General features: G+C 32.2%; 1 protein-coding gene and 1 pseudogene across 1 annotated transcript; one reads left to right on the top strand and one right to left on the bottom strand.

Moving 5' to 3' along the window:
* The first annotated feature begins 5,297 nt into the window (after positions 1–5,297).
* LOC106425888 lies at positions 5,298–8,184 on the top strand (annotated as a pseudogene).
* Positions 8,185–8,516: 332 nt separating this feature from the next.
* LOC106425953 lies at positions 8,517–9,218 on the bottom strand. The gene has a single exon (XM_048737525.1). The coding sequence runs from the start codon at positions 9,216–9,218 to the stop codon at positions 8,517–8,519; it is 702 nt and encodes a 233-aa protein (XP_048593482.1).
* Positions 9,219–12,675: the final 3,457 nt, after the last annotated feature.

Genomic DNA, 12,675 nt, shown 5'->3' with positions numbered 1-12,675 from the left:
TGGTGAGAAACATGTTTTTGCGTTTTTGACAGAAAATGTGTTTTTTGCGTTTTTAGCAGGAAAATACATTTTGGCGAAAATGTGTTTTTGCATTTTTGGCAGAAAAATACGTTTTGCGATTTGGCGAAGAAAATGCATTTTTGCGATTTTTGCGGAAAAATACATTTATGCGTCTTTTGGCGAAAAATGCATTTGTGCGTTTTTTACGGAAAACATAGTTCTGTGGTTTTGACAGGAAAATGCGTTTTGTGATTTTGGTAGAAAAATATAGTTTTGTCATTTTTTTATAAGTGACAAAATGATATTAAGTTTAGGTTTGTATTTTGTAAATTATATCATTTTGACATAATCATCTCCATCCAGATTGTCCAACTTTGAAATTAAACTAGATTTCTAAAACACATTTAGATGAACAATTCAGATGAATTGCAATTTTAAATCTAAACAAATAAAATTGTCATTTCCATCGAAATGACGCATCTCAATGTTGAAACAAACCGTTCCTCGAACTGTAGAAACGTCGCTTGATCATTTTGGTCTCCCTCATCTCTTACGTTGTTCTCCCCCCCCCCCCCCCCTCCACTGGCTGGTATGTCACACTCACACAGTACAGTACTCCACTTCAACATCCTGGTTAACCCGTCTTTAACGTTGTCTGGTCCATCCGATTATCTGTCTCGACCTTCCCTCTAAAGATAAGATCATGCACGACTCATGTGGAATATATAAAGATAAGGTCTTGACTTATTATAACGTGAACTATGATAAAGATCTGCGCCTACGGCACGTTAAATTTATATGAAAATTATTTAAAAAATATCGTATAGAAAAATAAAATTTATATTCTTAATCAAATTAATATTTTTGGCCCTTAAATAATTCTAAAATCTTTTTTGTTAATTACATAATTTGTTTAGTGATGAGATGATTTTATTTTTAAAAATATTTTAGGTCAAAAAATCACTTATCGCATAAGAACCTAACGTTTAGTCCAACGACTCTCAAGCCTACTATTTGGTTACAATGAAACTATGTCAGCTCGGTTTCATATAATGATTTAGCAGTTTAAAAGTTAATTATGGTTATGAGAAGTTTACGTTCACGTGTCAATCATATCTATCTTCAGTATTTTCTCTCATTTTTGTGTCGTTTTTTTCATTTTGGTTATTCCTCGATATAAATATTGATTTTTGAGCTTATTCTTATTTTGTTATTTTGATTTGGCCTGAGATTTAGAAAATGTTTAAGATTTAAAATTATTTAATAGATACATACTTAGGTTAAGATCTGTGCCTTGTGCATAATAAATATTTTATATATATATATATATATATATATTTGTATATTATGAAATAATAATTCTATATTAAATAATTAAAAAATCGGTTACTATTATGTAATAAATTGCCGTTCGCATAAATATCAAAAGACCGCTCTTGTTTATTCGCAATCATTTTATGATAAGTAAATCAAAACAATCAATTTTATTTATCGTATATGATATATAATTAAATTTAAATGATATTAACATAGATATATGGTATACTTTAATATGGATATTTATGAAATGAGGTTTCTACTTATATTATTTTACGATTATTTCCATATTTGTTTAACAAAATTTTACACCAACAATTTTTTAATTCAGAATGTTTAGTGGTTTCAATAATTTATAATCATTTAAAAAAACAATGAAAATATAAGTATGTATTTTCATATTGTATAGTTTAATTTAAAGGATTTGATATATATATATATATATATAATAAACATAAACACCTACTAAATTAAAATTATTTATTCATATGATTTTATAATCATTGTATCTTATTATAGAAAAAATTTAAACTTTGTTCACAAAAGTTTATGTGAGACTTTTAACAGTTTTAATAATTTATACTCGTTTTGAAAAATTCAAAATACAACATAACAAAAAAAAATATTTTTATTATATTATTAATGTAACTGTGTAATTTATTAGCAAATCTTTATTAAATAAATCAATAATTACCATTTATATCTTAATCACATTAGGTAATTCCGTAGGTTTTATTTAAGGAAAAAATATATAATAATTTCAATTTGATAAATGAATGGTCCATAATAGACATATTATATAATATAACATTTTATAGAAATTTAATTTTGGACTAACAAAATTTTCAATTGATTCTCAAGCCGCCACGTAATAAAATTAAAATTCTAATTACATGACAACTCAACATGACACTTTTTTAATTAGTACAAACTACATGTTATAACTTTTTAAATGTTATGAACTCCGATCTACTAGAATTAGAACAAAAGGATTATGATCCCATGTTAATTTTATGGGACGGACACTATTGATATAATTATCATAATGTAAAAAAGAATATAATCCAACTCTAAGCACATGAATGAAATCACATAACATTAGGGCTAGGCAAATAATCCAAACCCGAAAACCCGAACCGAATCTGACATGATAAAAATAAATCCGAACCGATCCAAATTCGACATAAATACCGAATGGATTTTGTTTTATGGTATTTCGGGTTATGGGTATTATCCGAACCAAACCCGAACCTAAATGGATACCCGATAGAACCCGAAACATTCAAAATTTCCAAAAAGAACTTGTACCAAACATGATCTCAATTCCTAATATGTACTCAAAATATATTGAACATCTAAAATAATTATCTATTATATGAAGATTGATGGTTGAAGGTAGCGATTGAAGGTTGAATTTTTTAGATTTTGGTTTTGTTTCATTGTATAATGTTTTTCATTTCATGAGAACTTGGTTTTCGTTTTATGCTTTCATTTATTTGGTTTCTTTCAATCAATAACTACGTTTACTTTTCACTTGATTTTGAATGATCACATTTGATGTTCTTTTCTTTTTTTTAACCGATTTTATTTATGTTTTGGTTACAAAATATGTACAAATAAAGTATTTTAAAACCAAAGAACCAATTTTACTTACTTTTTGGTTACAAAGTAGATATAAATTAGGTACATTTAAACCAAAGAACCGATTGGGACCCGAACCCGAAAGTACATCGGGTTGTACCGGTTCTTTGAAGATTTAATAAATCTGATCTGAACCTGATAGAACCCGAACCGATCCCGAACCGAATTTTCATATAATCCGAATGAGGCTGATATTGATAAAACTGAAAAACCAAAACTTGATTGGGACCCGTATGCCCAGGCCTACCTAACATCATGGAGATCTAGGATCGGAGCATCTCCTTCGTTATAAATTTGTGATTGGTATAAGATAGTAATTTAGAGTTATTTAACTTCGAAATGACTCATAGTATCTAAATGTGATATTCCATAATGGGGAAAAAGCCAACTAGCAAATGACAACCAGAATTGTCAACAGAAAACAACTTATTATAATTATATTAAACTACTAGGTTAAGATCCGCGCCTTGCACGGAATGAACATTATATATAAAAATTATTTTATGTATTAAATATTTTTACATATTATGAAATAATAAATATATATTGAATAATTAAAAGTAAGTAACTATTAAATATATAATTAAATTGGTGTAAACATATAAATCAATCTTATTAATCCAATTTTTTTTATATTTGATAAGATATGTAATTAAATTTAGATGATACTAACATACATAATATATTTTAGTATATTTTTCATATTAATGTCTATTAAATGATGATTTCTACTCATATAGTTTTTTTGATCATTTATATCTTTTATAAAAAAATATTTAAATTACCGATAACAGAATTTTCATTGTGGTATTAATAGTTTTAATAATTTATATTTCTTAAAAATAAGTTGTCAATGTTCATTCAAAACTTTTATCAAAAAAATTGTTCAAAGTAAATTTTGAAACTAAAATATTTATGTATTTTATATGGTTTATAGTTTAATTCAAAATGATATATATATATATATATATTAATCTTAATAATTAATTAAATTAGACTTTTTACTGATATAATTTTGTAATCATTTGTATTTTGTCATAACAAAAAATTTAAACAATGGATCATAAAATTTGAATGTGAGGCTTTTAACAATTTTAATAATTTATATTCGTTTTTTAAAATTCAAAATATAAAATATACAGAAAAATCTAAATTTTTATTATATGGTTATTGTGGTTGTTTAATTTATTTAATAGTTTTAAATTAAACAAATATGATAGAAGATACACTAATATTTTTATGAAATCTTTATTATGTAAAATCATTAATTGTCATATATACTTTAGGCACATTAGGCAATTCCATAAATTTTATTTAAGGAAATAATAAAGTACATTAATAATGAATTTATTGTTAGTTAAATAAAAAAATATTATATAATTAGCTGGACCATCATATTTCTTTAATGATTCTAAGAATTATCTTAGTGATGACACGTAGCTACAAAAAGAAGTTGTATTAAGGTATACAGGGTATTAGTTTTTTTTTTTTGAAAAGCTACTATTAGTTTTTTTGCCAATGAGATATTTTGGGTAGGTCTTATATAACAGAGAACCTGTTATGATCAGAAGCCATACATATGAATATTCCTGGTAATCACCAACGTCTTGGTCTTTGTGTCCTACAAAACTAAAATGACAAAAACAAAGACGTTAGGATGCTAAATGAGTTAGGGTCTGACTGGTTCAAACGCAGCGGTTGCGGTTGCGGCTGCGGGCGTTTGCGGATGTGGGTGGTTGCGGTTTCTAGCGGTTTTAAGAGATTTGTACGACTGGTTCTGCGGTTAGAAATTGGTGCGTTTGCGGGATACTTATGACTGGTTAACTACCAAATACAGCAGCGGTTAAATAATAAATTAACAATATTTACATTTTATATAATTATAAAAATATCAAAAATCATAATATTATAATAAATATGTAAATTATATTTTCAAAGTTATAGTTTTAAATTTTTAAAATTATAGAAAATATTTTTATTTTAAAATTTTATAATATAAATTAAAATATAATAGATATATTTTAGTATTTTTATAATTCCATTTTAAAAAATTTATTGAATATTTTTATTTTTGTATTTATATGGTTTTTAAAGAAAAAGAAAAAAAAAATTATCTTCCCGCAACCGCCCGCAACCGCAAACGCTAGCTGGAACCAGCTTTTGATTTTAAGAGGTTCGGAGCGGTTTGAAGCGATTTGTAGCGGTTTGTATGATTGTTTCGAAACGCTGTCAACCGCTACCAACCGCAAAAGCTGCGTTTGCGGGTGGTAGCGGGAAAACCAATCAAGCTCTTAGTACATTGACTTGTCTGTAGTTAAATAATAGTATTAGAGCTTGGTTCACTGAAAACAAGTCAAGACTGGAGTTTGGAGGAAGAGTAACAAATTTAGAGAGAAAAGAGAGATGTCGAAGATGAAGGTGCATGGTGTGTTCTTGGTGGCTACTGTCTTCTACCTTGCATATACGCAGCTGGTGAATGGGCAACGTCACAAGGGTTGTCAAACTAGTTGTGGCAACGTCACAATTGAGTACCCTTTGGCACTTCTCCAGGTTGTTACTATGCCGACGATCCTAGTTTCAAACTCACCTGTAACGACAAAGAGAAGCTATTATTTGGAGATAACATTGAAGTAATCAACATTTCTCACAGTGGGGAGCTACGCGTCTGGAATAATGTTTCCTACGCTTGCTACAACAACCAAGGAAATTTGAGTGATAATCTTTACTACACTTACACGCTGGCTAATTTATCTCTCTCCCGCAGTAACATGTTCACTTTAGTAGGCTGTAACGCTTTGGCATTTCTGAGCACTTTTGGAACGCAAAATTACTCAACTGGATGCATGACAACATGCAACTCTCCATCGACGGAAACTGGAGACTGCAACGGTACAGGTTGCTGCAGGATAGATGTCTCCGTCCCGTTGGATAGCTATTCATTCGGAACTCGCTCGTCTCGTTTGGAGAACATGACTTCTGTGTACGACTTTTATAATCCTTGCACATATGCCTTTCTCGCCGAAAATGGTACTTTTCACTTCGATGCTCTAGGAGATCTTAAGAACCTACGGAATGTAACAGAGTTCCCTCTGGTACTGGATTGGTCTATTGGAAACCAGACATGCGAGCAAGTTGGAAACACAAGCGAATGCGGTGTGAATAACAGCATATGTTTCAATTCTAATCGTGGAACCGGGTATAACTGCAAATGTTTAGAAGGTTTTGAAGGGAATCCTTACCTTCCAAATGAACATGGCTGCCAAGGTACACTTCACAATTCTTTCTTTCTTCTCTTCAGGGTTCATTGTTTTCCTGATACACCTCTTTTCGCATCTAACGTGTTCTTTACTTGTGCCAGACATCAATGAGTGTACTACTAATAGTACTATCCATAAACATAACTGTTCGGATCCCAGCACCTGTAGAAACAAGATTGGTGGCTTTTATTGTAAGTGCCAGTCTGGTTACCGCTTAGATTCAACCACTATGAGTTGCAAGCGTAAAGACTTTGAATGGGCTACCATTTTTCTTGGTAAGCTTCCCTCTGGACTTATTGTTTCCCTAATGTAATCATATGTGTGTGTCTTTGATGTTTATAGAGCGTTAAAGGGATATAAACATTTTAAAAAAAAAAAAATCTTGAATTGAACTAAATCTTAATATATCTTTTTACAATTTGAAAACCTTACGATATGGTATACAAATTTCAAAACTTTTGGAACCAAAGCAAATGTTCATTAGGTTTTACTGAAAAAACAAAAAAAAAAAACTTAATCTAGTCATCTGTGTGATGTGTTAGGAACAACCATCGGCTTCTTGTCCCTCTTGCTTGTCTTTAGCTGTGTACAACAGAGAATGAAGCAAAGGAAGACAGCTGAGTTCCGACAAAAGTTATTCGAACAAAATGGTGGCGGCATGTTAATACAGAGACTCTCAGGGCCAGGGACATCAAATGCTAATATACAAATCTTTACCGAAGAAAGCATGAAGGAGGCGACTAATGGCTACGAAGAAAGCAGAATCCTTGGCCAGGGAGGACAAGGAACTGTCTACAAAGGGATACTACCAGACAACTCCATTGTTGCTATAAAAAAAGCGCGGCTTGGAGACAGCAGCCAAGTAGAGCAGTTCATCAACGAAGTGCTAGTTCTTTCACAAATTAACCATAGGAACGTAGTCAAACTTTTAGGCTGCTGTCTAGAGACTGAAGTTCCCTTGCTTGTCTATGAGTTCATTAACAGTGGCACCCTTTTTGATCACTTGCACGGTTCCTTTGTTGGTCCTTCTCTTACATGGGAACATCGCTTGAGAATAGCCGTGGAAATTGCTGGAACTCTTGCTTATCTTCACTCTTCTGCTTCTATTCCAATCATCCACCGAGATGTCAAGACTGCTAATATTCTTTTGGATGAGAACTTAACTGCAAAGGTAGCTGACTTTGGTGCTTCAAGACTAATACCGATGGATAAAGAGCAGCTCACAACCATGGTACAAGGAACTCTGGGCTACTTAGACCCAGAATACTACAACACAGGGTTATTGAATGAAAAGAGTGATGTCTATAGCTTTGGGGTAGTCCTCATGGAACTGCTCTCAGGCCAAAAGGCATTGTGCTTTGAGAGGCCACAACAGTCAAAACATATAGTGAGTTACTTTGCTTCTGCCACAAAAGAGAATAGGGTGTACGAGGTTATTGATGGGAAAGTGTTAACCGATAATAACCAGAGGGAGATCAAGGAAGTTGCAAGAATTGCTGTTGAGTGTACAAGATTGATGGGAGAAGAAAGACCAAAGATGAAGGAAGTAGCTTCAGAGCTTGAGGGCTTGAGAGTTGCAAAAGACAAATATCAGTCGTCGGATCAGTACACTGAGGAGACTGAGCACCTGGCCGGTGTTCAATATCATATCGGCACAAGAGGGTAGTAGTACCACTGGCTATGATAGCATCAAGAATGTAGCAAGGTTACACATCGAAGCTGGATGCTGATATTTATTAGTCAAAACTTTTATCAAAATCACATCTAAGTCTAGTAGGCGAGGGCTGTCCTTCAACATCAAGTGTTGTGACTATCTCTCTGTTGTCTGACTTTGTTGTGAAGGCTACATTGATGTATTCAAGCTTTGTCTTGTTTTCGCTGTCATCTTATCCCTTTTATGTTATGTTGTCTTATGTTGTTGGAGTTTATGATTTCTACTAAAGAGGATGTATAATTCCCTCTAGGTATTGTACTCAAACAAGTTGAAGTTCTAATAAAATCAAGTGGTGTTCAAAAAAATCACATCTAATCTCCTTCTTTATTTTAGTGAAAAATGAAGTTATTTCCTTATTGGTTATCTCCTCTTTTGTCCTCTTAAACATTATAAAAGCTAGAGATTAAACATGAAAATTCGAGAATATTTAATCATACTGAGCTTGTATGTAACCCGTAGACATATGACATTGAGATACCACTATGGTGTACAAAACCAAGTAAGGAAGAAACACGATTTAAAGAAGAGTAGCATAAAAAATAAAACAGATAAAAATGTGGTGATCAGCTACCTACTTCCAAGGTTCTTCAGCGTCTGCTCTTCATGTCGGATTCAGCTCGGGCAACCAAACCGTAGGCTTGGTCAACCGAAGGACTTGGTTTTATGTGCATGATATGCGTTGTCACATAGCTTAGATCCTTGTCCAAACCCATCACAAACACTGTAAGCTGCTCCTTCTCCCTCGCCTCTTTGGCCCGTACCATGATCTCGCACCTACAACCACCGCACGCACACTCCACCAAAGGATCATACTCCGACAGCTCCTCCCAAACTCTCCTCAGTTTCCCAAAATACCCCGGCAAGGAGTCACCATCTTGCCTCAGCGTCGCGATTCTCTGACGAAGCTGGTAGATCCTTAGATCAACGTTCGGAACGAATATCGCACGGAGATCTTCCCATGCTTTATGCGCAGTTTCAGCGAAACGCACATAGTTTCGAAAGTTTTCGCTCACCGAGTTCATCATCCAAGTCTTGACCCTCGCGTCACACACTTTCCATGGTTGATATAGCCCTGAGGAAGGGTCCGGCGTCCAGACAGTACCGTGACAGAACCCTGTTTTGTTCTTGCTTTCGAGAAACTCAAGGAAATGGGTTTTCCAGATGAAGTAGTTGTCTTCGGCTTGGTTGAGTATAACCATAGGAAGGTTTTCGTCGGGTTGATAATCTGGATCCACATAGTAGGGAGATCGGGGATTGATTTTTTGAGATAGGCTCATACTTTCAGCCATTGTCGCTGCTCTATTAGGGTCTGACTGGTTCAAACGCAGCGGTTGCGGTTGCGGGAGTTTGTGGATGCGGGCGGTTGCGGTTTCTAGCGGTTTTAAGAGATTTGTACGACTGGTACTGCGGTTAAAAATTGGTGCATTTGCGGGTGACTTATGACTGGTTAACTACCAAATACGGTAACAGTCAAATAATAAATTAACAATATTCACATTTAATATAATTATAAAAATATCAAAAATCATAAAATTATAATAAATATAAAAATTTATATTTAGAAAGTTATAATTTTAATTTTTAAAAATTTATTGAAATTGTTTTTATTATAAAATTTTATAATATTAATTAAAATATAATAGATATATTTTAATACTTTCATAATTTTAATTTTAAAATTTTTATTAATTATTTTTACTTTTGTATATATATTGTTTTAAAAAAAAGAAAAAAAATTTACACTCCCGGTACCGCCCGCAACCGCAAACGCTAGCTGGAGCCAGCTTTTGAATTTATGAGATTCGGAGCGGTTTGAAACGGTTTAGAGCGATTTGAGTGATTGTTGCAAACCGCCGACAACCGCTACGAACCGCAAAAGCTGCGTTTGCGGGTGGTAACGGGAAAACCAGTCGCCCCCTTAGTGTTTGTTATTAGTGTCTGTTTGTTTCTAGGGTTTACTTATCATCCCGCTCCTGGTCGCAAACGATAATGATTTATATATATCGATTTTTGACATTTTTAATCTCTATAATATAATTTTCCAAAAAAATAAAAAAGATTCACAGCATTTAGTAAACAGTTGGGATTAATTGAGGCTTGGGTTTCTCTCTCCTTCTCATTCCAAATATTAAGGGGTTCTGAGTTATTGAGACCATCACCTGTTATTTTCACATGAAGTGGGACTATGTGATTTCTTTGTGCAGTTGTATTGCTTCATGTTCCTGCTCAACTCACATAAAATAACTTGATATTTTTTCATATGAACACTTGCTCATATGTAGGCTTACAAAAATCTCCAGGCTGAAGATTTGGATGGAGATAATAGGGTGATTTGGGTGCTGAGTGTGGGAGATAGGTTGCTCGTCATACTATCCAGCTATTGTCATCAGCAGCCGGGCTGGCTCAACAACTTTATCGGTTTAAAAATAAAAACTTTTGAACTCTTAAATTAATATTTACTTAAATTTTTTATTAAATATACTTATAAAATAATTATAAATAAAAATTTCTAAAATTTATATTGAAAACAAAAAAAATTATTTCTATTTAATACTTCTAATATTTTTCATTATTTTTGAGTTTTTGTGTTTTTTATTTCTTTCAATTTTGATTTTATTATTATAGTAAGTAACACAATTTTGAAGATGTGAAAAAAAGTTTGCAATAGTTATTATCAAACAGCTGGGCTTAAATGGGCCATGGACTTCCTCTCCTAAGCCCAAAGTGTCATGGATCATCATCCCATAAGTCAAGTCAAACAGTAGAGACTTCACTTAATCAGTTTGGTCTCCCCCTCTTTACGTTGTCTGGGCCCTCCACGGGTATGTCACACACACACAGTACTTCACTTCAACATCCTGGTCACCAGCACCGTCTTAAAAAAAAGTTAACGACCTTAGGCGAAAGATAAAATAAAGACCCTTTATGAGTTTTTTTCTCAACATTTATTTATGGCATCTCCTTAAATTAAAGCAAAAAAAAATTATGGTATTCAAAGAAAAAAAATAAAAAATGGATTTACATGTGAAAAGTAGGTTTTGTTAATGGAAAATTGAGAATGGTGCAAGCTAATATTTTTTGTTCTTATTGTATTTAAATTATGTTTGGTTAATTATAGACCTTTTTGTTATAATTTCACCAACTAATTGTTATTTAAAAAAACAAAAATAGATTTTTTTAATTAGTAAAATAACACTAAATTTTTTTTAAAACCTATGGACCCATAGCAATTGCCCATATTGCCATGGGTTGGAGCCGGCACTGCTGGTCACCCCGTCTTTAACGTTGTCCGGTCCCTCCAATTGTTTGTCTAGATCTTCTCCTCTAAAGATAAGATCATGCACCACGACTCATGTGAAAGTACTATAAAGATAAGGTCTTGAAATGTAACGTTAATGATTTAACTCCGATCCAGTACTAGAATTAGAACTAAAGGATTATGATACCATGTTAAATATTATGGAATAAACACTATTAATAAATAACTATATTATGTAAAAACTATCTAATCCAACTCTAAACACATGAAAATACATAAAGACATCATGGAGATCTAGAATCGGAGCATCTCCTTCATTATAAATTTGTAATTGGTATAAGATAGTAATTAGAGTTATTTAACTTCGAATTAATTACTAATAGTATCTAAATGTGATATTCCATAATGGGCAAAAAGCCAACTAGCAAAGTAACACTGCAATTTTCAACAGAAAACAACGTATAATCCCCCCCCCCCCCCCCCCCCCCCCCCCCCCCCGGGTTGCTAGAAGGGTGGGCACACGTGATACAAACCCCAACACGTGCTTTAAATATCTAACGGATAAGATTCATTTTCTTCATCATCGTTTTCTAAAGAAAACACATATTTTGTCATCCTGAACCAACCCGTTCTCTCAAATAACAATGGCACCTCTTTAAAAAAATTTAATCAAAGTTGAAGAGATACAACATTTAATTAAAAATCAAAATATATCTTAATGAACAAACACAACCTTTAAAAAAAGTTGAGATTACAAACTATTGAAGATATACAACATTTAATCAAAAGACACCTAAATGAACAAACACAACATTTAACAAAAAATGAGATTTATATAAAAGCACACAACCTTTGGAATTAATTGAGATTGCTATTATTAGTAGATTATTGATTAAAAAAGTAAAAGCCATAAATTATTCAATGTTAATTATTAATAAAACAACTTTAAAGGTTTAATCAATAATATGAGCTTATATTCACAACCTCACATTTCACTCTATGCTTCTACTTTATGCACTACAACCACACATCATATGGTTTTCCCTTCATCGACAATACATGAAATTTTTTATGTTCTATTCTAAACTGCTACAACTATACTAAACAAAAAAACTTGACTCCATTTCTTATAACATTTTAAACTACAACAACACATATATTTATCGGAAATGAGATTTATCTAACTATTCTTCAAATGAATAATTAGCTAAAATCATATGATGTGTACATATAATAGAAGCACAAAGTTAAGTTCTTTTTTTTGTTCAAAAGTTAAGTTCTTTAATTCAAAGAGTTATAGCAAAAAATCTCAATTATCATTAATTGTTTACTACTTTAGACATTTCCGATTTTTTAGAAATGATGCAAAGAATTTTTAAATATGAAAATAATAATGAAAATTTATAACAGATAATCCGCACGTAGCGCGGTAAAAAGATCTAGTTTGTATAATTATCATTGAGTTAAAGCTCTCTAATCACATGAAT

This window comes from Brassica napus, chromosome A8 (assembly GCF_020379485.1).
Source record: "Brassica napus cultivar Da-Ae chromosome A8, Da-Ae, whole genome shotgun sequence".
Lineage (NCBI taxonomy): Eukaryota > Viridiplantae > Streptophyta > Magnoliopsida > Brassicales > Brassicaceae > Brassica > Brassica napus.
Note: the sequence above shows the minus strand (reverse complement) of the source record. Positions and strands in the feature narration are given on the sequence as shown.

Coding starts and splice junctions, on each gene's coding strand:
- LOC106425953 (XM_048737525.1), bottom strand. CDS start 9,218: ATGGCTGAAAGTATGAGCCTATCTCAAAAAATCAATCCCCGATCTCCC.